The 22,716-nt window shown below is 53.2% G+C and overlaps 9 protein-coding genes and 1 non-coding gene across 10 annotated transcripts; 7 read left to right on the top strand and 3 right to left on the bottom strand.

Annotated features, from left to right (window-relative positions):
- Positions 1-427: 427 nt before the first annotated feature.
- Positions 428-1,465, bottom strand: EI97DRAFT_441635 (mitochondrial carrier; the record flags this gene model as incomplete). The annotated part of the gene is made up of 3 exons (XM_033799709.1): positions 428-1,201; positions 1,263-1,279; positions 1,324-1,465. The coding sequence occupies 3 exons, from the start codon at positions 1,463-1,465 to the stop codon at positions 428-430; spliced, it is 933 nt and encodes a 310-aa protein (XP_033655146.1).
- Positions 1,466-1,817: 352 nt separating this feature from the next.
- On the top strand, positions 1,818-3,712 carry EI97DRAFT_432462 (phenylalanyl-tRNA synthetase). Its single transcript, XM_033798169.1, has one exon. The coding sequence runs from the start codon at positions 2,172-2,174 to the stop codon at positions 3,534-3,536; it is 1,365 nt and encodes a 454-aa protein (XP_033655145.1). The 5' UTR covers positions 1,818-2,171; the 3' UTR covers positions 3,537-3,712.
- A 4,087-nt stretch (positions 3,713-7,799) lies between these two features.
- Positions 7,800-9,031, top strand: EI97DRAFT_489166 (uncharacterized protein). The gene has a single exon (XM_033802213.1). The coding sequence runs from the start codon at positions 8,014-8,016 to the stop codon at positions 8,623-8,625; it is 612 nt and encodes a 203-aa protein (XP_033655144.1). The 5' UTR covers positions 7,800-8,013; the 3' UTR covers positions 8,626-9,031.
- A 259-nt stretch (positions 9,032-9,290) lies between these two features.
- EI97DRAFT_375427 (uncharacterized protein) lies at positions 9,291-11,200 on the top strand (the record flags this gene model as incomplete). The annotated part of the gene is made up of 4 exons (XM_033795503.1): positions 9,291-9,377; positions 9,467-9,764; positions 9,815-10,680; positions 10,736-11,200. The coding sequence occupies 4 exons, from the start codon at positions 9,291-9,293 to the stop codon at positions 11,198-11,200; spliced, it is 1,716 nt and encodes a 571-aa protein (XP_033655143.1).
- A 1,059-nt stretch (positions 11,201-12,259) lies between these two features.
- On the top strand, positions 12,260-13,821 carry EI97DRAFT_396513 (ribose-phosphate pyrophosphokinase 4). Its single transcript, XM_033796340.1, has 5 exons — positions 12,260-12,376; positions 12,435-12,526; positions 12,582-12,954; positions 13,004-13,358; positions 13,412-13,821. The coding sequence occupies exons 1-5, from the start codon at positions 12,306-12,308 to the stop codon at positions 13,484-13,486; spliced, it is 966 nt and encodes a 321-aa protein (XP_033655142.1). The 5' UTR covers positions 12,260-12,305; the 3' UTR covers positions 13,487-13,821.
- Positions 13,822-15,357: 1,536 nt separating this feature from the next.
- Positions 15,358-16,079, top strand: EI97DRAFT_489156 (uncharacterized protein; the record flags this gene model as incomplete). Its single annotated transcript, XM_033802212.1, has 1 exon — positions 15,358-16,079. The coding sequence occupies one exon, from the start codon at positions 15,358-15,360 to the stop codon at positions 15,769-15,771; it is 414 nt and encodes a 137-aa protein (XP_033655141.1). The 3' UTR covers positions 15,772-16,079.
- On the bottom strand, positions 16,080-16,169 carry EI97DRAFT_t39. Its single transcript has one exon. It is a non-coding gene; the product is annotated as a tRNA-Asp (tRNA).
- Positions 16,170-16,788: 619 nt separating this feature from the next.
- Positions 16,789-18,675, top strand: EI97DRAFT_416642 (FAD/NAD(P)-binding domain-containing protein). The gene is made up of 4 exons (XM_033796897.1): positions 16,789-16,870; positions 16,923-17,050; positions 17,098-18,129; positions 18,308-18,675. Exons 2-4 carry the CDS (start codon positions 17,041-17,043, stop codon positions 18,640-18,642), a joined length of 1,377 nt encoding a protein of 458 aa, XP_033655140.1. The 5' UTR covers positions 16,789-16,870; positions 16,923-17,040; the 3' UTR covers positions 18,643-18,675.
- A 753-nt stretch (positions 18,676-19,428) lies between these two features.
- On the top strand, positions 19,429-20,765 carry EI97DRAFT_432455 (NAD(P)-binding protein). The gene is made up of 2 exons (XM_033798168.1): positions 19,429-19,810; positions 19,938-20,765. The coding sequence occupies exons 1-2, from the start codon at positions 19,622-19,624 to the stop codon at positions 20,637-20,639; spliced, it is 891 nt and encodes a 296-aa protein (XP_033655139.1). The 5' UTR covers positions 19,429-19,621; the 3' UTR covers positions 20,640-20,765.
- A 48-nt stretch (positions 20,766-20,813) lies between these two features.
- EI97DRAFT_457596 (uncharacterized protein) lies at positions 20,814-22,537 on the bottom strand (the record flags this gene model as incomplete). Its single annotated transcript, XM_033800835.1, has 3 exons — positions 20,814-22,202; positions 22,270-22,381; positions 22,482-22,537. The coding sequence occupies 3 exons, from the start codon at positions 22,535-22,537 to the stop codon at positions 20,814-20,816; spliced, it is 1,557 nt and encodes a 518-aa protein (XP_033655138.1).
- Positions 22,538-22,716: the final 179 nt, after the last annotated feature.

Here is a 22,716-nt window from a genome sequence, read left to right as displayed (position 1 = left end):
CTTGTGCGTCTTCTATGTTCAGCTCCGAATTCGACACCGTGGCTCCAGAATTCGAGAGGCTGCAGAGCCAACTCTAGCCAACAGAATTATGGGGACCATGTTATCAATCAAACATTGGATGCATTTGTCCATTCACACTCTACGATCTATGTGCTATGTATCTAGGTATAACAAATCCCGGCCAGCTGGAAGTGATACGTACCCCAATGCTATCAAGAACAAAACAACACTAGAATACAACAGGAAAAGCCCCAAATACGCCCGGCCATGCAAGTACCATGCATAATATACAACGTGCATGCTTGCCACTAACTCATCTCAACCACCATGTTTCGGGGGTATCATCCAAAAAGCCCCAAAGTGTCTATATGGATACCAAACAGAGTCCGAGAAACCGTAGTTTCGTGCCCGTCACATCTTCTCCCGTCTATTCAAGGCTCTTCATCTTGCGGTATATCTTCTTCTGCTCCTCCAGGAAGATGAACGTGAGAATCGTTTGCGGCCCCACCCGAATGAAACTCGGCACCCAACCCTTGAACATCCAGCTGACGCCCTCGTGCCTGAAGATGTCCGTCACGAGATGTACAATGCCCTTTGGATCTGCAGCGCTCATCACACGCGTCTTGATTACGTCGACGGGGGAGCAGATGGTCGTTGCGACGAAGCCGGCGAGAATCGAGGCGGTGAAATGCGTGATGATATTGTCTTGGAGGGACGTGTGTTGGAGCAGCGCGCGCTTGAACCCGTCGTAGGAAGCCAGTTGGCCGACCGTCATGAGCACGGCGCGCGAGGCATTGGGCCAGACGCCGCGCCAGAGGGATGCGACGCCCTCTTCGCGGGACATGCGTATTAGCCCGTCAATCGCGTTTTTGTAGTTTCGTCGCTTTTCGGGGGCAAGCGCGGCGTCGTGTTGCATGCGGACGTTTACGATGTCTGCGGGGTTTCCTGCGATGCCGCCGACGAAGCCGGATATAGAGGCCATGGCTACGAGGGTGGGGAAGGAAGGTCGAGAATTTGGCGTCGTGAGCCTGTCTTTCAGCTCTTCGTAGACGCCGAAGCGCGTCATGCTGTATGTTAGTTGGCGGAGTTGGGCGGCGGAGAGACCGCGGTATAGACCCCTGATTCCGTCGTCTCTGGCGACGTGGACGAACATTTGGAGCATGTTGCGTTTTGCGCCATGCGGTTGTGTTTGTAGCCGGACCTAGATGGGTGGTGAGAATGTGAGTGCGAGGATGGACGACGCGGAAGCGAAGCGGATATACCTTCACTGGAGGAGCTGCTGTTAGCTGGGAACGTATAGTGCAATCTATGTTAAAAACATACCCAGATCCAAGGGATGCGTAAAACATGCCGCGAGACAACTCGCGCTCCCGCCAAACCAGAATGGATAATGTAGGGGAGCCTTCACCCGATCCTCACTCTTCCTCAATTGGCCCGCAGGCACCTGTTTCTGAAGCGCTGTCATATTTGTGCATGCATCGTACGTTGAGGAAAAACAGTATGCGCCAACTCAAAGCGCTCCGTCGAAAGTCGTAAAGCCCTTTTTTGGTGAGCAGGAAGTCGGCTAGAGGTTCCTGAAGGTTGGCCGGCTTCTCCGGACGTCATCACAAAAAACAGTCTAGGGCGTATTGGGAAAGGCTGGCGAAATCTCGGATGCTTGGCCGCAATGGCCTGATGTCCGGTAAGCACTTGGCGTGGCTTGTGCGTGGATCAGTCAGCAACGGTCTTCGTTTCGGGATGGCTGTGGAGGTGGAGGTGACAAACACCAGAGGCGCGAATGAGGATGCGGATACAGCCTATATGTTCGGTGGTGGGGCGTCAGTTGCGGAGGTCAGAGTGTTTGAGGGCTTGGAGGGCCCCGGTTTCGCAATTGGCGCTTGCGTTTGGGAGAACAACAGTGCGATGTGTTTCCTCAGGTGAGTTTGATATCACATGACTTGTATAATCCCATTTTTATTTCCAATCTGTCTATTCATATTGAACATATGTTCTTTCTCTGCATGAATGGGCATTCGATTTTTTCATGTGTTGTCGCGATTGGTAGGCGGTTGATGATGCATACCACGATAGTGATTTTGGAATGATATATCTTGGGCGATGTCTAAGTTTACTCAGGGACTACACCAAGAGAAATCACAGTAGAGGGAAAAACCTACAAGACAGATGAATGGATGAATACACCCTCCACTATCCTGGCAGCCATTCCCCGTCGGCTACACCTCCAGCAAGACCATCCTCTCGCCATCACACGACAACTGATAGAATCACGCTTCCCGGACTACAAATACCACAACGATCTCTTTCCCGTAGTCACAGTTGGGCAGAACTTTGATTCATTGGGCTTTCCCCCGGACCATGTTGGCCGTAACCGAACAGATACATACTACATCAACAAGGAGACCGTGCTACGAACCCACACATCCGCCCACCAGGCCGACACCTTCCGCGCCAACGAGAGCGCCGGCTACCTCATCAGCGCCGATGTCTACAGGAGAGATGCTATCGACAGAAGCCACTATCCTGTCTTCCACCAGATGGAGGGTGCCCGCACCTGGGACCGAAACGACCTAGGAGGCCATTCCACACTCGAAGAAGCCATCTGGGCCAACGTTGCTAAAATACCCAAACACCCTCCCTCAGTCATCGAAGTGGAAGACCCCAACCCGACCATCCACCCGGAACGCAACCCCCTACAAGCCACGCACTCGGCCGCCGAAGTCGAAGCCATGGCCGCCCATCTCAAGCGCTCCCTCGAAGACGTCGTCGTTACCATCTTCACCGCTGCTCGAAATGCCGCCGCTTCCTCTGGTACCCCCCTTTCCCAATCCGACTCCTCCGAGCCCCTCAAAGTCCGCTGGGTAGAAGCCTACTTCCCCTTCACCTCCCCAAGCTGGGAGCTCGAGGTCCTCTGGCAAGGTGACTGGCTCGAAGTCCTCGGCTGCGGCATCGTCCAGCAACACATCCTCGACAACGCAGGTGTCTCCAACCGTCTTGGCTGGGCGTTTGGCCTGGGTCTCGAACGTATCGCCATGCTGCTCTACTCCATCCCGGATATCCGGCTCTTCTGGAGCACGGATGAAAGGTTTCTGGGGCAGTTCGGAAAGGGAAGGGACATCAAGAAATTCACCCCCTTTTCCAAATTCCCCGCTTGCTTCAAAGACGTGAGTTTCTGGCTTCCGGCATCCGCTCCCTCTGCTTCTCCTCCGACCCAATCCCCCTCGGAACCGTCAACCACAGCAACAACAACGACAAGTCCCGCGGGCGGCCTCACACCGACTGAATCCTCTTCTCACACCGTCCCTAATACCTTCCACGAAAACGACGTCATGGAGATCGCCCGCGAAGTCTGCGGCGACCTGATTGAAGACGTGCGTTTGGTGGACCAATTCGAGCACCCCAAGACGGGCCGCAAGAGCGTGTGTTATCGGTGCAATTATCGGAGTTTGGAGCGGACGCTGACGAATGAGGAGACGAATGAGCTGCATGAAAAGTTTAGGGAGGAGTTGATGGGGAGGTTGGGGGTGGTGTTGCGGTAGATTGGTTGAGACAGGACGGGAGGGAACGCAGACTGGAGGGAGGAGAAAAGATGCCGATGGGGGAATTGGGCCAGGGTGGCGTGTTGACTGGTTGGGCGATCTGTAGAGAGTATGTACCATATGTACCATATGCGTATCCGTGGTTCGAGCTGTACGAATATATAGGTAAAGACACGTTCACTAAGTACTACCAAGGTACCAGAGCGCTACCAATCCTTGTTCCTTCCAATATATACACCGCTTCCAACCTACTGAAGAGACCGAAGCAGGCAACGACGGCCGTACCACACCTACCCGTCTTAGCTCTATAGCACCACTTCATACCGCACTCTGTTATACCCACACCTACCAGCATCTTGCAAATCACTGTGGGATAAATCCCCTCCCTCCCTCCCTCCCTCCTCGTCTCCGAAATCCACAACCACGGTATTCTCGCACGGTCTTGATACTCTTCCCCCTGTCCTTAGACACGCTGGCTCGCATATAGCAGGAGGGCTTGGGGCAGTCCCTCCAACAACGGCAAATCGTGCTCCACGCACCCCGCATAGGTAGCATACTGCCGACGTCGCCTTGCCTTGCCTTGCGTAGCATGTGTACGACTCCGCCTAAATCCAAGAGGCAAACTCAGGCCGCAGGGAAATTCTCCGGCGGTCCATCGAGGTCCGTGTCATTGCAGAAAGCCAGGAAGCGGGGAGGGGAAAAGCGAACCAGGATGAGCGATGTGGATGGAAGAATCATGGTGAATGGAAGACCAACGAGGAGAAGAGAAAAGCGGATCTGGCTGCAATGCCTGATATAGACTCGTAAGTCTGTATAGTCTAGGGAGGGGCAGAAACCGTGGTTGCAGCGCTTTCCACATCGCGCCACCAATAATCTCCAACCCAAAAAGCCTTGTCAACCAGAAAAATGGCAGAAAGGGTCTCGCCACAGAACCCGTCACCGGGTCACGGGTCGAAGGCGTTGAACGTGCATATCCAAAGTGCGGAGAAGCACGGGTCAAACGGTTTAGCCGCGAAATGCTGACTCGAAGGACCATGGTTATGCTTATCGATAAACTGCACGCAGAATCCGGGGATCCATGGAGCCAGAGGAGGGGAAATCGATGTTCACGGCTTCCTATATCCCGTCGAGCGTTATGGGGCCATATACCGGGCAGATAAGACAATAGTATGCGAGTTGTTATATGCGATGCTTGAACAGACAGACGGAGATGTATGCAGGGTCCTGCTTACCGAAAGCCCAGGGATTCTAGACATCACTTAACTTCTGACGGAGTCGAGACGGAATGTAGGACCGTCCCCGTCCGTTCGAAAAAAACCCCGATGGATGCGAATGCCACGAGAGTACACTCAACGGAGAAATTTGCAGTGGCTGGTTTTTGCTGTGTCTCGGACCGTGGCTCCTGGGGAGTGGAATCTGACGCTGTATCTACGAGGGCAGCCTAGTGGAGTAGGTCAATGTGTGCCGAAAATTGTAGATATCCGTACTCCGTAGACTACAGCGCTGGAACCGGCGGTTGCGCGCGTCGCTCTCTCATTTTCGGCTTGCGACTTTCCGACGCAGCACTGAGGCGTATCGTTTCACCCGTCCTGTAAGAGGCCAGCAGGATCACGGAGGAACCAAACTGCAGTATGTGCTGGCTCGTTCTTGCAGCGATGGAGACGCTCAGATCCGCTCATGAGCTTATGTCTTTCATGTCGGATACTGGTGTTTGCGGTTTGATGCGCGTCGGTCATGGCCAAGTTGCCTATTCTACAGCACCTAGGTGTCCCGTCAGGGGACGGGCGGGGTATGTAGCGTTACAAGTCTATACTTGACGACGAAGTTTGCGATGTCTGCATCATGGAATCGTAAACTACGAACGGGATGGTCGAAATCCAGGCAGTGTCGGCAACCTCCGTTTAGGAGGTATGGGATGACCGAGAGGAGTGCGCACGCAGTCTCGGCCAAGTGTGGAGTAACTGCGCTCCGTAGGGACGAAGCCCATGATCTCTCGCATGCCGGATCATGTAGTCGCAGCTTGTGTTCTGAGTTCTGAGTGAGTGTATCACACTGTTCAGGGAACGCGGAGAATGGGCTGTACAGGGGTCGCCTCCACCCCTCCACCCTTCCTTGGTTATCCAAAACAGAATCCAGTCGCCCCGAGAATGGGCAGTTGATTTGTTTCGTTCGACTTTGGAAACGATACCTCGACTCGAGAGGTGCAAAGTCGTGATTTCCGGGGTACCGCCTTGCTTGAGGTGAGAGGAGATGAAGTTGTATGCCACCCTAGCCCTCAACAGCAGTCATCTAGATAATCACATTTTTGTTTTCTGCTCGCCAATGTGCTGCAGGTAGAGATACCAGACATACCAGGGAGCAAAGTAATTGCTGAGGAGTGCGACGGACCGACTGAAGAATGCTCCAGCCACTTGCTTTCCGGGATTACGATGCATCATCCGATATGAGAGCAGCAGTGTGATACCTATCCTACGGTAGAGTGGTGAGGAGAATTCGCGAGCACTGGATTGAGTAGCCCCGCTCCTGGCGACCACATGAGAGCAAGGATCGGATGGAAGTCGCACCCCATGGTTCTGAGTTCCCTCCGACTTTCAACAGAGCATCGCCATTCTTGTCGCTCGCAATGTCGACTGTGTAAGGAGTCTTAGGACGATAAACATAGAGAAGACGGCATAAAGGAGAGAGGGAGCCTAAGTATCGTGGTCCCAAATCCGGACTGACTCAAAAGCGCGTGGCCCAGAACGAAGGAAAACGTGGGTGATTGACTGCTCGGAGCGTGCCCGGAGGCAGATTTGAGTGGGCCATTGTTTCATGCTGCAGAGTGGGATCGGTCGTCACATGGTTCCCGGCGTGCCGGCGCCGTTGAGGATATTCCCCTAAGCCTAGGGGGAGTCGGCCGTATCAAGACTGTTACAAAGTGATGAATGAGACGCGGCCTCGACGTGCACATCCGATATGTAATAACGTACTCCGTATGCATGCCACTCTCGAAATGGACCACACGATGCTTTTTGTGTAGAAGGATGGGTCTTGCTTGGGAAGGCAACGCTGTGATCTGGGGCGTTGCCATGCCAAAGGGAAACGCATTCGAGCGAGTAGCTCTCCAAATGAGGCACGGCTGACTGCTGCTTTTAGAGCCATCGTACGTTTTGTTACGCCGGCGTGCGAATCGGTAGTGGTACGCAGCGTCTGGGAGTGTCTGTGCAATGCTGGGGGCCTTGCAAATGAGGCAAGTGAGGATGAAGGGGGGCATGCTTGGCGTGTGCTCGAGGCATGACTTGCATCAGAAGCAGGGCAGGCGCAGGGGAAACGGACACAGGAAAAGGATGGGAGGTGGACTGCGTGTGAAGCATCCTCACCAGGACAGCCTTGCTGGACTCTGCATTCCTGCTCCGGCTTTTTTATCTCTACAATATGAGCGTGAAGCCTACAATTTATTTGGAAAGACGACCCGTTATGGCGAACAGATCTGTGGTACGATATGTAGTCGGAGGGCTGACCGAAATAGTGGCTGGGTTTTGCAACGAGATATCAACATTATTCTTCTCTGAGAAGAGGACTCGGCAGGCGTCCAGAGGAAAACGGGAGATCTCCGCAGATCACAGGATTCTCATAAAGTTCATCAATGATCATGCTGGCGGTTATCGTGACGGAGGTGCCTTCCCACAAGGTTTGCAGCAGTCTCTACGGTTTGAACGAAATCGGGCCGGAGCCTGACTTCATCCATCATGGCTTCATCGCTTGCGGCTTGTTTTCTTGAAGGTTTTTAAATTAGCAACGCAGGGCAGAGGTGGTGGTGAAGGGCGTTGACGACTCGCTGATGAGGAACGTTTTACGAGCGGCCCTCCTCCATCAAGCCTGCTAGCTCCGAGTTTGCTGTAGTGTGCCCCGCAAATCGGGCATTGTTGGCGTCAGTCACCCGCGTAGACTCGGTCCAGGTGATTGCTGGCTGGCTAATATGACAGCGCTTGATGGCAGTACTTCGAGGAGGGAGTGTCCGTATCCCCATTGCCCCTGACCAAAAAAGACGGTGAGCGTCGAGAGGGGCTGCGCATCCTGAGGCAGAGGATAGAGGATGTCCCAAAGAGTGAGCGACATGAGCGTGCAGGAAACTGTACGCACCGATGCCCGTGGTGTTTTACCGTCACCGCAGGGGGGTCCGGGGTTACAGGGTACAGCCCCATGGTATGTATGCACTGCTGCGAGATGAACATGCTTGATTATGTGTATGTACCGTACATGTACAGTATGTACTGTACATGTGGGTTGGGAACTTTGTATCTGGCGCCAGGCAGGACAAAGCGCGATGTTGGTGTCGCGGGAGAAGCAATTCACTGTCGCTTTCTTCGCGACCGTTTCCCAACATGCACTGCCGCACTGCGAGGAAAGATCCTCTACCCTCTGTGATAGAAGCTGAGGATTGCCCTCTAACTAGAAAGCTCAAGCATCCTGATGGCCCCTGCAAACTGTGGCGGCCATGCTCTCCTCCCGAGACGGTCGTTTTGCGCTGTTCATCACGCGGAAAGGGGGCCTCCCATTGGGCCGGAGAGCTCGCCTCGTGGCAGCGGGAACACAGTCTTCTGGAGCAACCAACCCCAAGCGAACCCCCTCCCAAGCCTTCCGTCATCCGTTCCTTTCCTCTCTCTCCCGTCCCTTTTTCAACGCTGGACCAGCACTGGCGCCGGTCGTGACACATGGCGGTTCGTGCTGGAGCACATGGAACGGTGCGGGCAAGTCTGGCAACAGAACGGTGCCGGGACTCTCCTCCGGCGGGACGGGCTGTGGAACGGAACGGAGTACGTACTGTAGGTACTGTGTAGGGACCACAACGCGCGCTTCAGCACCAGGGCGCGGAGAACCAGATACTGGCTTGCTTCCTCAGGCTCCTCCGTCCTTCTGGGTCACGGTACCTACTTATTATTACTACCCTCCTGCAGTACGAGCAGGAGCTCTCGATCTGTTCGGCAGCCCATTTCATAATCCAGCACGCATGAGCACAGCGGCCTCATTCGGCCATTATGCGGCTTTCCTTCCGCTTTGGAGCACCTGCGCCGCCTCAGCGAAGCCTTGGGAAAGCTTCGAGGAGTGAATTGCCTCCCAAGCTACCCTAGGGTAGGTATCGCCCGACCTTCAACCAGAGCACGTCAGGCCGCTGTCCGCTGCAGTTCTGCGTGCCTGCATGCCACCGTCATGTGCTCCTCTGGTGTTCTCCGTACGGTATGTGTATGTACTGTGTACTCCTGTCAAACTGTTTGCACTTCGCTTCCTGGATGGAGTCTCGGCAGCCCCCGCCCTGCATTCATGTGCATTCTGCTCCGTCGAGGACGAAAGATGCAAATCTTCGACAGTTGACTCGCAACCGATCTATAGCTGGCCTTCTTATCGACAAGGCTAGCTGCAACATGGTGCAGTCTGGCACCTAGCCCCCCTGCTACACGCCCATGCAGGTTCCCCACGAATCGCCAGACATGGGAACTCACGGCCGCGTTTCATCTCAAGGTTGTCCATCGACAGCCTAGACTGCCGTCCGCGATTGGTAGTCAACCTACTTTTTGAGTCTTGGGTCCTTACGGCAGGGGCCTCCTCGTCTTCACTGTATCAATAGAAGTTTTAAGGAGCCACACTTAAAGCACCCCACTCCCGTTTTGCCAAACACGACCGCAGGGAACGCACTCATGCTTGACATGCCCGCTTCCCGAGTCTCATCTCCCTTGCAGTTCACACACTGAGCCACGGTCTTCTCAGGCCCCTGCCATGACACACATTGCCAATTGCATCCGGCATGACGCCGCGAAGTCCAACATTTATATCCCTCAGGAAACATCCCCCTCAAAACTTCTCGTAAGTCCGGAAGCATCCTCTTCACCCAAATGAATTATCATATACCCCGTCGGTCCCAGTCACTAAGAAACCTCCAGGCTCACAAAGAGTCAGTGGAAAGCATTGGCCCACTGGAGAAGGGTACCTCTCCTGTGAGCCCCCAGGTGCTATCAGCATCCAGATACCAGTTGTGGCCTGCACCCCAGAGAGTCCTCAAGTCTGCTGCTTCGTCAGATAAACTATCTGCTCTTTCCATGGGCCGCTCCCCGACCTCCCTAAGTGACACTGCCGTTTGTGAAGGCCTTCCGTTCTGGCAGCGGAGTGGCTCACTGTCTAGGCGTCGTAAGGTGAGCGTGCCCGAGCTGGGTTCAACCATGGCTACCGTTCAAGAAGCCGCCATTGATTCTCGTAAGTCGCTCCTCAGTGACATCCATATACACTGCGTTGACCTACCATAGCAACTATTCCGGGTCGCCCTCCCCTCCGCAAGATTGCATCCGAAGCAGTCTTCACCCATGAGAGATCCACCAGTGCCCCTGGCACAAACTGGAGAAGTGGCCCATTTGGCGACGCTCTCGTAGCGTGCGTAACTGGCCCTTCGTCGATTCCTCCTGAGGAGCACGCATCCTCCACTATGGAAACCGCTAAAGCCGTCGAGCTCGAACCCTCAGCCCCAGTTGGGAAGCCTCTATCTCCTATACTTAGCCCCGGCATTAAACCGACCTTGAAGGTTGATACCAGCACCATTCCTGATGCCATTGAGAAACCACCGGAAGTACCACCAAAGTCTCCCGCTCATGAGCGCCGAGGCTCACCCGCCCCTCTTGTCCTGCACTCCAAATCCAGCAAAACACAGCTCATCACACCGGCATCCGTTACTTCCGGGGGCACGACCCCACTAAGTGCCTTTGACTCACGACGCTCTCCCAATACAAGCGTCGGCCTCGCTACGCCTTTGTCCGCCATGTCAAACCCATTCGGTGCTACATCGCCATTAACTGCCCTCGACCGCCGCGGCTCGCCCCGGGTTGAGAAGCGAGATCCCCTGCCGGCACACAATAGGAACATGTCGGATACATCCGTAATGGATCGCGGTAGACCAGTGCGCCGGTCCAGCAAAAGGCAGAGAAGTCGGACCTGCTCGGAAACCAACATCCTGGAACCCCCTGTGCAGGATACCTGGCAGCTGCCGACAGGCATGCGAGTCCAGGATGCTTCGGTACGGATGAACGAAGCAGATAAGAAACACCTCCACAAGCAAGCGCACGACCAAGCAGAAAAGTTCGAAGTCCTCCAAAAGCGAGACGTTGCATCAATGTCTAGGGTAAGAAAATCCTTCTGGATGAATAAGACATGGTTGCTAATTACAGTTTGACCAGGAACTTCGAGCCTTGGATGAGCGCTGTGACTACCTCCGGAGGACGTACAAGTCTCTACGGGCTGGGCGTCAGAAGCTTCATAGCCGCATGATCTCTTATCTCAAGCGAGGAGAGACAGTCATCTTCTCTCGCGAATCTTTACTTAAGCAGGAAGAAGCTCTAGCCGAACTTGATGTCTCTATCGATGAATTCATCCTCAAGCTTGAACAAGCCGAGAACAGACGCCTACGCCTCCGTCAGAAACTTCTGGAGCATGTTGCAGCGGCTCTCGTTCTTCAGCCGTCGGCAATGCAACCCGAACTGGCCGAGAACACGCCACCGCGAAGTCCAATCAAGGCCGAGAGTCCCGCGCGTACGGAGCGTAGAGATGTCCAATCCATCAAGATATATGCCGATGGTCATGTCCTGAACCTTTTCTCGGACATTGAACAGGCCATTGGAAAGATGTGCGAGCAAGCATGTTAGAGGCGAAACACGATATCGATGATGATATGCTCAAAAGTTACGTCCCATAAGACGACGGCCTAGACTAATTGTGTCCGCTCACCTGGCCCCGGCGACGCCTTTGTTTTTACGCCGTAATACTACTACCCTCCTGTACTATGTTGTCACGGTCGATGTCCATACCCTTCCTTCTTCCCATGTCATTATAATGTTTCTCGACGCATTAATGAGCAGTCTCATGTCTCTTGCATGGGGCGACGTTTTCCTTTCGCCAAGCACCTTCACTTCTTCTTCGTATCCAGATACCCGAGCGTTTGATTACCACCGCTAATACAAAGTTGGCCACAAAGTGACTTTGCTTTTTGCCAGTCACAGTCCCGTTTGGGACGCTTCCAACACCGTCATCATGTTTTCCTTTTCCTCGGTTGGCAGCCGACGCAACGGTTGAGCAACATTTTTGTCATTCTTGTTGAGTTGTAGGTAGCTTATGGTGGAAAGATCCGTTCATGCGAGCCTCCCAGCCTCCTTTCAGGGGTTGCTCTGCACGGGCTGATTAATTCAGAATCGATTTGCTCGATGCCAAGCGTTTCACCGATTGCATTGTTTGGGATTCCCTCCGTGATGAATGTCCGATGCAGCAGTATCCCCGAAAATCAATTGTCATCGATGTGCCCTCTCTCACTCCGGAGTTCCACGCAATCCTCGCGAGTTTCGTGGGCTGCTTTTCCGATGTCCTCAAACACCGTGAACTATGACAAACCGTGTTTCACGCAGGCGAGCGATTAGTATTTTAAAGTTTCATGCTTTACGTTTTCTAAGCAAGTTCTCTTGACGTGGATGTTTCAACTATACTTTCAAGATCGTTTACAAGGTGCGGAGACTGTCAGCACGCCACTAGCTCAACGGGACAGCTTCCGGTCCTGTCCAAATCTGCGACAGAGAAACCATGCGGGAGTGTGTTGAGGGGCTGGACGTTGTTTCATCTGTACGACATCGGAGCTACGTTTCACCGACTGGCCGAGCGGGGCCGAGCGTCCCGCTGCCGCAGATGTCGAAAACTTGGAGAGCGCGGCTCGCCTTCCTCTGTCTCCGCTTTTCAATATGAGGCGCTACTGCAACCACAGATATGGCAACCAACAGCATAAAACTGCTTACGGGAAACAGCCACCCGCAGCTGGCAAAACTTGTGGCTGACCGGTACGCTTCACCTGGTCCTCAATCACTCGGTAGCTGCTTAGATCTAATGTCACTGCAGACTTGGAATTGAGTTGACCAAGATTCTGGTCCTACAATACTCAAACCAGGAGACGTCTGTGACGATCGGCGAGTCTGTCAGAGACGAGGATGGTGCGTGCAAACAGTACGTTTGCTCTAGGCGCATTTGACTGACTGTTTTCTCCAGTCTTCATCTTGCAGTCCACACCTCCGGGTGACATCAACGATGCGCTCATGGAGCTGCTCATCATGATCAACGCCTGCAAAACCGCATCTGCCCGCCGCATTACCGCCGTGATACCCAACTTCCCATATGCCCGCCAGGACAAGAAGGACAAGTCGCGAGCGCCCATTACGGCGAAGCTCATGGCCAACATGCTTCAAACTGCTGGCTGCAACCACGTTATTACGATGGATCTCCATGCCAGTCAGATTCAAGGTTTCTTCAATGTCCCGGTCGATAACCTGTATGCCGAGCCGAGCACGCTGAGGTGGATACGGGAGCATTTGGATGTGAAGGACTGTGTCATTGTCAGTCCGGATGCCGGAGGTGCGAAGAGGTACATTATATGCTCATTGCGACGTGAATTTGCATTGACCCATGTCCAGAGCTACCTCGATAGCAGATTCTCTCGACCTCGGCTTCGCCCTCATCCACAAGGAGCGCGCGCGTCCCAACGAAGTTTCCAAGATGGTTCTAGTCGGCGATGTCAGCGGCAAGACTGCTATCATCGTTGACGACATGGCCGACACCTGCGGCACGCTTTGCAAGGCCGCCGACGTGGTTATTCAGCACGGTGCCAAAGCCGCCTTGGCAATTGTAACACACGGCATCTTAAGTGGAAACGCTATCGAGGCGTTGAACAACAGCAAGTTAAAGCACATTGTGGTGACCAATACGGTTCCGCATGAGGAGAAGAAGGCGCTGTGCGATAAGATTGAGACGATTGATATCAGCCCTACTGTATGTCTCGTCAGGATCAATTTATATGATAGAGTATGCTGACTATTGTACAGCTTGCGGAGGCCTGCCGCCGCACGCACAACGGCGAGAGCGTTTCTTTCCTCTTCAAGCATGCTCCTGTTGATTAAGGGTTCTGATTGCCCTAGCATCTACGGTATAGAAATTCACGGTTTCCGGCTTCGTGGGATGGCGTTATTGTACTTCTCTCTTTTGTTGGAAAATATCCCGAGGGGGCCAGCATGGGCGCTGAAGTAGCATTACCTCTGAGAAAACTTTGTCCTTCCCGGAGCTGCCTCTCCCGCTCTCCGGCATCATAATATGCTAAAATACCCTCAGCAGGGACACAACCATGTTTTAGATACCAGACTGGACAGCATGTGCTGCGCCATCCATCAACGACTTTGAGCTATTTCATGGAAATCCATAAAATCTATTCGCTTGCTCAGCGGCTTCTCTGTTGAACGACATCGTCTGTGATATCAAGGTCGAGGTTTCATCACCAGGAACTGTGCAGGTGAAATGCCCTCTGTAGCGACAAGTAGCTGTCACATCTTGCTCGCCCTTTACACATCATGGTGTCATGTCTTTCTTGTAATGTATTTGGTATACTGCGCCTCGCTCACTTTCGTACCTGCGGCACCTCGACCTTTCATGGTCGCTCGGTTGCTTTTAAGGGATATTCAAGATTAGTCCTGTTAGTAGACCCTAATTGGCTCTATTTCATCTATTTATTCTCCCTTGTTAATTATCTCTCTCCTCTGCCTGTCCTAGTTGTTGTTGTTCCCTACTTCTGTCCACCTCGTTTTCCCTCCTCTTTCCCCTTTTCTTCGTATCTTACATCGCATCTTTTCCCTATTGCGCTTTTGCTATCTTCCTTTTCCTCTCCTCTATGTACTCGTCCTTCTAACTCGATCGGCCAATGTGTCGTCGGCCCTGTACTTGTCCTCTACCCTCTCGCCTCAGGCCTGTTGAATGTTGTTAGTCTCTCCTTTTTTGCTGTCTTGTTCTTCTCCTACTCCGTAGCTTTTTATGAAAAGTCCCTATCTTTCTGCTATTGTGCCTCTCATCCGCCCTATCTACCTCTCCGTCTACGTGGAATACGAGAGGGCATGCTGGTGCAGGATACGTTGAGCATTTACGCCAATGAACAACTGGAAGAGCCCCCTTCCTTTAGCAGTTTGCTTTTCTCTCTTCCTTTTCTTAATCCCTTTTTTTGTTGCAGGTTTACCTTTAGATTCGCGACTACGGCCTGCTGGAGATTTTGGGGGGATCCCGCCCGAAGGTGAGAGTAAAAGAGGCCAAAGCCGCGGTCGTCAACGACATTCTTGCCGCAGAATACTTGGATTGAAAGGTGAGAGTAAAAGAGGTCCTGAGCGGCGGCCGTCACAGTTGCCACAGCTCACCGCCGAGGTCAGCTCAGACGAGCATATAACTACAGCCTTCCCCCGCTACCTTCTCTTTATCTTCCTTTTATCTTCTACTTGCTTTGTATACTAGAACTTTTACCTGCTTCGTACTCTAGAACTTCTACTTGCTTTGTATTCTAGAATCTTAGTCCTACAGTTAAATATACTATCGCTTTAAATACTTAGTTTTCTCTAGAGCAAATGCAACAGCTCTAAGAGATAATAGTAAATACCTTTCGGGCGATGCAGGCGGTATCCCCTGGTGGGAGTCTCCTATTTCCGCTTTCCTTCTCCGCTCTGCAAACAACACCCGCTATGTATATGTCTACGGCACTGGCGTAAACAGATATCGCTACAGAACGACAAGAGGAGGGCGAGATAGCAACACGACCGCTGGTCCGTCTGCTGGTTTCTCTGCCTGGTTCTCTGCCTGGGGGTGCTGCCGAAGATACTAGAGCAATTTCGGTGGAACCGAACGAGAAGAAGCCTGAAGCTGGACTTTAATGTAATGTGAGGGCTGCAAGGAGACCACCGGTACAGTGCCTGCCGTGCCGCCAACTCAACTACTAAATCCGCCGGTTGGGCATGAAAATATGCTGTGTGATGAGGGAAAAGTCGGGATTAATAAACCGGTCCTACTTTTAACCAATCTAAACGAGTCGCCTTCACTAGAACCCGCCCCGAAACCCGAGACATACCCTCCAGAGAACACGATCGCAGAGCCCAACCGCTCCTCTTTGTCCCCGGTACCGGTTGCTACCAAGCCGTCAGACACCGACTCGCCCGAAAAACCAAACGAGCATAGAAGTCATGAATCCCGTGAGCCAGTGCTTGAGGCATCCACCCAAGAGTCACGGACCATAGCACCGGTCCAACTTCTAACATCTCCAGAAGTCGAACCGTCGATACAACCTGGTGATCAAGGCCCCAAGGGATCCCATCAAGAGTCACAAACCGAAGCACCGGTTCAACTTCCAACTACCTGCCCTAGGGTGCAGACAGTGTAATACAGTGCATTACGGATGTAGCAGCTAGGGGCCTAGCATTTGCTGGTAAGGTTATCAAGATGAAACAGAGTTTGACAAGGATTCGAAGGATGGTTTACAGCTCTTTTTTCGGGACTCCGCTGAGAGTTCGATTCTACCTGCCGCATTATTAGGTTGTAGCTAATGAGCTTGCGCGAGGTAGGTAATTCTACCTACAGGGGAATTGCAGCTGGATGTTCAGTTAGACGGCAATAGAAGCAAGCGGCGAACAACCCAACACAAGAAAAGAGCAAAAAGAAATATACTTGAAAAAGCAAAAAAGAAATGAGCTCTCCGACGGGGAATCGAACCCCGGTCTCCCGCGCTCGCAAACCGTGAGGATTGACAAGCGGAAATCATGACCACTAGACCATCGAAGATGTCGCCGATTGAGCGGATGGTACTTATTTGAAAGAAGGCCATGTTTTTACTATGATATATGCAATAATCAACACCGCCTTCCAGAACAAGTTTGCTGGTCGATCTGCGCCTGAAATTGTCGGAAGGCGCGGCCAGCAAAGTCACAGGTACATAATAAGTGCTCCAGCTGCAAAGACCACAGCGATAAGTTTCGTTATATGAAGCGCACGAGAAAAATGGCTTGGGTAGCGGGCGCACCATCCCCGCCGTATGAAGAGTACGGAGGTACGGAGTAATGCGACCTGCAAAGCAAAACTTCATGGGTCTCGTTAACGACACCAAACAGCATTCAGGGGACGCAAGTGCATGTATCGCCACATTCGAGCCGCTAATTCAGTTGAAATCCAAAGCGGTAGATACCGGACGAAGACTCCTCTCACGCGCACAATCAGAATCAATGAAGATACTGTGCTTTACGGGCACCGTCATGTTGAGGAATGTGCCCTCAGCAAGCGCGTTGAAGAGCGACGTTGAGGTTGGTCACAAGATTTTCTTCAAAGTCGCGAAGCTTAGTCATGTGCCAAGCCACGAAATCCTGCAAAAGATCAAAGCTCCTCTGAAACTTCCACCATCACTTACCTCCAGCCATGGAGATTCTCGACAAAACCGAATGGGACGTGGTCATAGTAGGCACCGGCCTACAGCAGTCACTACTTGCTCTGTACGTGCCAAGGGTACTGTTACAGTTACTGTACGCAATCTGACTGACGCAGCCTCTGAAGAGCCCTCTCTCGCTCGGGGAAGAAAATTCTACATATTGATCCCAACAACTACTATGGAGGTGCTGAAGCTGCCTTGAGCTTGCAAGAGGCTGAAGGGTGGGCGCAGAGGATGCGTAAAGGTACATCTGCCCCCTTCATTCCACAGTGTTGAGGCTCACCTATGCAGAGCCTACTGCCGCCTTCGCCAATGTGTCCGTCTCGAAGCACCCCACCTCACCGTCGGGGCCTACTCCAGGATTGTCTTCCTCGAGATCTTATAGTTTCGAGCTTACCCCTCAGTTGATCTACTCCCGCTCGGCTTTGCTTCAATATCTGGTATCTTCCAAGGTATACCGCCAACTCGAGTTCCTAGCTGTAGGTAGTTGGTGGATATACTCGTCGGAGCTCCAGGAGCCAGCTGAGGGCCAAGCCCCGTCCGAAGGGGCACCACAGCATGGAAGATTGCTTAAGGTGCCCAGTGGAAGGGAGGATGTTTTTCAAGACCAGGTTCTCGACTTCAAAGCAAAGCGAGCGCTGATGAAGTTTCTGCGCTTCATTGTCGACTTCGAAGAGCAGGCAGAGGTTTGGGAAGGTTATCGGACTAAGCCTTTCCCTACGTTTTTGTCTGAACAGTTTAAAGTACCGGTCGGCCTTCATCCGCCGCTGCTCGCTTTAACATTGTCACCTCAGACTCCTAGCAACACGTCGACGGAATATGCGCTGCGGCGGATAGCCAGACACCTGCGCTCCATTGGCGTGTTCGGCCCTGGGTTTGGCGCTGTTCTGCCGAAATGGGGCGGAATGTCCGAAGTTGTCCAAGTGGCATGCCGCTCATGTGCAGTGGGTGGAGGCGTTTATGTCCTTGGAAAGGGACTGTCCGACACCCCCACTGACGATGAGGGTAAAACGGAAGGAGAAGAACATGCCACGCTTCGCCTGAAAGATGGCGAAACTGTGTCGTCTCGATGGATTGTAAAGGAAGAGATGTTCGGCGTCGCTGAACCTTTACAGCACTGCAAATCAGTGTCTATTGTCTCGTCCGCGCTCACCCCTCTCTTTCCGCAAATTGCGGAGGAAGCTCCATCGCCGGCATCCTCTGTGGTCGTCTTTCCAAGTGGATCATTATCCCTGGCGCAGGGTGCCGAAATTAGTCACGATCTGCCGCCTGTGCACATTTTTGTTCATTCTAGCGACACTGGAGAATGTCCTTCTGGTCAAAGTAAGTTCACATCGCCCCTGCGTTTTCTCTCCAGCCTTATGATGATCACCATTATGAATACTTATCTACATTGTCTGAACAACATTGACGATATCATCCTCTGACAACCTGAAATGGCTTTTCCAATCACCTTCTGCTTGCCATGCTTCTAGCAGACAGTAGACTGACAATTCCATAGGTGTATTGTATGCGTCAACATCCCTGACCGGAGAGAGCGGTTTTCAATTGTTGAAGATTGCTGTTGATACCCTGCTCCATACGGTGGATATCATGCCTCGTCCGACTGTTCTTTGGTCTATGCAGTTTGAGCAGCGCTCATCCTCGTCCGACGAGCCCGCCCCCGCTGTGGGTGACCAGCACGTCCTGAAGCTCCCTAGCTCCCCGCTAGATCTCGCTTTTGATGACGATGTGCTGGACCGGGTGAAGTCCGTTTGGCAGCAGATAGTTGGAGAAGATGGACGGGAGTTCCTGGTGTTCGAGGATAGGGAGGCAAATGCTGATGATAATGAATGATACCACGATAGTCACGAGTAATGAATGGATATGTCTGCTTTCATCACAATTGTCTCTGTCTTTGCTGGTGATGCTGCCCTTTCGATTCCCTCTGCGTAACCAGGCTCACATGTAGTTTCGTCTTGATGTTCGCCTAAAGCTCTACCAACTTTTCTCCCTCGTGAGCTAACCACGTTTATGAAAAGTTTACTGCGTTAACATCAATCAGGATAGTGCAGGTAGAGCCTCCTTGGGTCGGAGATATTCTATTCTAATGGTCGTCCACATTGACACGTCAATGTACTGGTTCCATCAATGTTATCGTCGAGATGTTGTGTGATTCATGCATTGCATTTGTAAGCTTGGATTGTATAATCCGATATCCCCGACTACAAGCTTCACGCCCTATCCAGATATGTGCGCACGGGGTCGGAAGGTGGGACGGGGAGCTTGGTCAGCATAAATATAGCTCCTGTACGTTAGCGGCACGTCAAAACGACATATATATATATAAGGGCAATACTAGTATCTAGCTGTCTCCTCCAACTTCCAAGTCCACAGCTCTATGGTACTTCGTATTCAGCGCATCGGTCCTCTTGTTAGATATAACTACGGATATCTGAGGAGCAATAGATATTCTGGGCAAAGCCAGTCGCAGGAGAGAATTCGCGGATTCGTCACCATGAGCCTGAGCAACAGAGCCGCATTCCTCGAGTCGGAGAAGGGACGATTCGTCGTGCGCGATGCACCGCTCGAGCAACCGGGTCAGGGCGAAGTGCTTGTGAAGGTGCGTCCCTAACTCTGTACCATATCCCCAACTACCCATCGAAAATATGTATACCTATTTATGCTACACTCTTCCTTGTCCCTACCATCATCATCCCCCTTCCACGCTCCCCCATGACCTTGCCAATTCCTCGTCCATCACGAATAACAAACCCGAAAGGTCCACGCTACCAGCATCCAGCCCGTTGACACCAAAGTCGCCAAGCTGGCCATCATGAAAATGAGCTATCCCACCATCCTGGGTAGCCCTATTGCCGGTGTCGTCGAAGCCCTAGGTCCCGGCGTGACTAAAGTATCCGTAGGCGACCGCGTAGCCTGCGGGACCAAGATCTTCAGCCAGAAGCAGGCAAAGTACGGGGGCCATCAGCGATTCTGCGTTGTGGATGAGGCGGAAGTCGTCGAGGTGCGTGTTGATTCCACTTTGTCCCGAATGTATTGTCTCGTCCGATATTCTCGGCCTCACAGTCGAGGAGTAGTGAAGGAGTGAAGGAACTAGGGACGGATAGCAGGAGAACTGACCTCAAACACAGATCGGCGACGTCCCCTTCATCCAAGCCATCCCACTCGTATCCTACACACCTCCCTCGGCGCTTTTCTCCCCCCACCGCCTCGCCCTCACCCGTCCCACCATCCCCCCTTCCCCGGATTCCAAAAACGGAAAGAAAATCCTCATCTACGGCGGCTCCTCGGCCATGGGCAGCCTCAGCATCTCCTACGCCCGCCTCGCCGGCTACACAACCATCACCACGTGCTCTGCTCGCAACTTCCCCTTGGTACAATCCCTAGGCGCCGACTTTATCTTCGATCACTCGGACCCGGACACTCCACGTCGGATCAGGGAGTTGGGCAAGATCGACTATTGGTTCGATTGTATTGCGCTGCCTGCGTCTGCTTCTGCGATTTTGAAGATCTTGGCTCCGGATGGGGAAGAAGGGGCTGTTACGCCCGCACATATACTTGCGTTGCTGCCGTACGAGAGGCCCGGGATGCCCAAGTTGCCGAAGGGGATAACGGCGCAGATGCATTTGTTTTCGACGGGGGCCGAGGAGAATCGCGAGTGGAGGGACTGGGCGTTGTCAAAGGGGGGATTTCTGGAGCGGGGGATCAAGGAAGGGTGGATCCAGGGGGTGCCGCCGAAGGTTATTGGGGGGTTGGAGAAGGTGGGTGAAGGGCTGGATATGGTGTTTGAAGGGGTGAGTGGGTGTAAGGTTGTGGTTGAGCCTTGGGCGTGAACATTAATGAGGCTGTGCTGGGAGAGTGGCTTTGAAGACTATGATGAGCGGTTAATGGACTCGTGATCATTATCCATGCTTTAACCAGTCCAATATCGTCTTCTCTAAATCGTCTTCTCTGAATCGTCTTCTCTAATCCGTCCCGTCTGATTCGCGCCGTCTAATCCCTCTTGTCTAATCTGTCTTGAGAATTCTCGGCAACAGTTTCCCGAATACACCGCGCACCCTCGCTGGGTCCTCCTGCGCAGTGGTCAAGACCAAGGCCGCACTCAATGCAAACGCAACGTGCTCCTTCCACCTATTCTTCGGGAGGTAGCGTCTTGGAAACCACACTGCCGCTGCTCTCGGCAGGACAAAGAAGAGAATCTCAATGCGCTTTTTTGCGTGTTCAACCAGTATGCTAGATCCGCAGAGGAGACACCCTGCCAGAATGCACAGTCCCGAATCCCACATCTGAGGCGTCACGGTCTTGGATGAGAAAAGCTTGGGACCCAGCCGTGTCCTGGACAGACAAACACCATAGTAAAACAGGGAGATGAACGCTCCCAGAAAGGCCGAACTTCGCGCCATGTCGGCGAAGGCGCCGAGGATGACAGGCAACTGAAGGCGTAGGCGGAGCCTACCCGGGGGCTTACGCTCTTTGATCGCTTTGCGGAGCAAGACAATGAGCTGCAGGGGCCCATACATCTTCGCAGCAAAAGCCCAACCTCTCCAGAACCTCCAAAGCGCATGTTTCTCGCAGCTCTTACCTTGGCCCATGTGGACAAGCTCACAAGGGATAGGCACAGTGTGGGCGGGATCCCCCCAAATCTCCGGCAGGCCGTAGTCGCGGCACATGGACCCGAGAAGAGGAGCCATGCCCGTATCCTTCCCGTACTCCCAGTTACCATAACGCGCATGCCTGAGGGCAGTCAGAAGCCTCTGATCGAGCTCCGCCGCGGCAGAGATCCACTTATTGTAGGTTCTGGGAAGTTGCAAGGGGCTGTAGAACCAGGCGTGCATGATGCTAGCGGCAGAGAAGCAAAACAGCCACGTCGGGGCGTTGTTGGGTACGACTCGAAGCTTGGACGAGGTCCTGGCTGGAAGGCGCGCCCAGGCACTGCTTATAGCAATGTCTAGTGCTCTAGTGACGGCGAATAGCGTCAAATCCATTGTGCGTCCAGCTAGATGCAGCCTTGAAAGGGAACCGGCTTTGAGGGCGGCATCGTCAACATCCAATGAGCGCAATTTGGGCGGATCGTTGAAGGGACTGGGTTCAGCACCTCCGGGATGGCCCGACCTGAGGGATGCCTCCCTGTTTTTCTCCGACTGCAATCGTAATTGGGCGCTGGCAGGGATGCGGTTCAGCATGGTGAAGGAAACAGAGGCTGAGACGAGGGCTGCAATGAAGCGGGTGAGCCGGAGGGGCGCATGAGGGTCGGGACAGCGTCTGGGGACAAGCCGGAGGAGGAGGGTTAGTAGGGCGCCTATAGGGATCTGGAGAAGGCAGGCGCCGCCGACAAGTGTGCCACAAAAGGCGGGGAAGCGATAGGGCTGGATGGCATGGTGGAGGATTTCAGCGACCTAGTGCCTCAAGTGTCAGCAAGCTGCTCGGAAGAGGATGTCGAAAGAGGAGAGGATGGCTACGCACCTGACTGCATGCTGATCGGTAGCATAGCTGCCCCTTTGCCAGCGCGAGCAGGACGCGAGCAAGACGGGGACCACTGGTGGAGAGCAAGCCCAGGAGATAGGCTCTTGCAAGGCTGGTGCCAAAGCAATGTCAGTATGGGGCTCGGATATGGTAGAGCTGTCTTCAGGATAGATTGATTGATGGGATTCTGGGCTCGGGGAAGGACAACTCACGGTCTGACAAGGCGCAGGTGCAGGTGCAGGTGCAGTGGTTTGTCAGAGGGAGACATTGGTGATGGAAAGGGGATCCGGAATGGGAATGATGACCGCCCTGGACTTGGGACCTCGGCAACCTCGGCAGGCTAGGTCAGAAGCGGATGGTGGTGAGGGGCAGATCACGGGATCACGCGAGCGACGACCGGGAGCACTTGAGGCAGGTCAACGAGTACTGCGCAGCAAGGAAGTATGC

This window comes from Westerdykella ornata, assembly GCF_010094085.1.
Source record: "Westerdykella ornata strain CBS 379.55 unplaced genomic scaffold EI97scaffold_7, whole genome shotgun sequence".
Classification (NCBI taxonomy): Eukaryota; Fungi; Ascomycota; class Dothideomycetes; order Pleosporales; family Sporormiaceae; genus Westerdykella; species Westerdykella ornata.
This window is presented reverse-complemented; position numbering and strand designations above follow the sequence as displayed.

Excerpts from the sequence above, each read along its gene's own strand:
- EI97DRAFT_432462 (XM_033798169.1), top strand. The coding sequence starts at position 2,172 with ATGAATACACCCTCCACTATCCTGGCAGCCATTCCCCGTCGGCTACAC.
- EI97DRAFT_489166 (XM_033802213.1), top strand. The coding sequence starts at position 8,014 with ATGCTCTCCTCCCGAGACGGTCGTTTTGCGCTGTTCATCACGCGGAAA.
- EI97DRAFT_396513 (XM_033796340.1), top strand. The coding sequence starts at position 12,306 with ATGGCAACCAACAGCATAAAACTGCTTACGGGAAACAGCCACCCGCAG. Across the intron at positions 12,377-12,434 it reads GCAAAACTTGTGGCTGACCG|ACTTGGAATTGAGTTGACCA; the intron begins GTACGCTTCACC and ends ATGTCACTGCAG. Across the intron at positions 13,359-13,411 it reads CGATTGATATCAGCCCTACT|CTTGCGGAGGCCTGCCGCCG; the intron begins GTATGTCTCGTC and ends ACTATTGTACAG.
- EI97DRAFT_416642 (XM_033796897.1), top strand. Across the intron at positions 18,130-18,307 it reads AGAATGTCCTTCTGGTCAAA|GTGTATTGTATGCGTCAACA; the intron begins GTAAGTTCACAT and ends ACAATTCCATAG.
- EI97DRAFT_432455 (XM_033798168.1), top strand. The coding sequence starts at position 19,622 with ATGAAAATGAGCTATCCCACCATCCTGGGTAGCCCTATTGCCGGTGTC. Across the intron at positions 19,811-19,937 it reads ATGAGGCGGAAGTCGTCGAG|ATCGGCGACGTCCCCTTCAT; the intron begins GTGCGTGTTGAT and ends CCTCAAACACAG.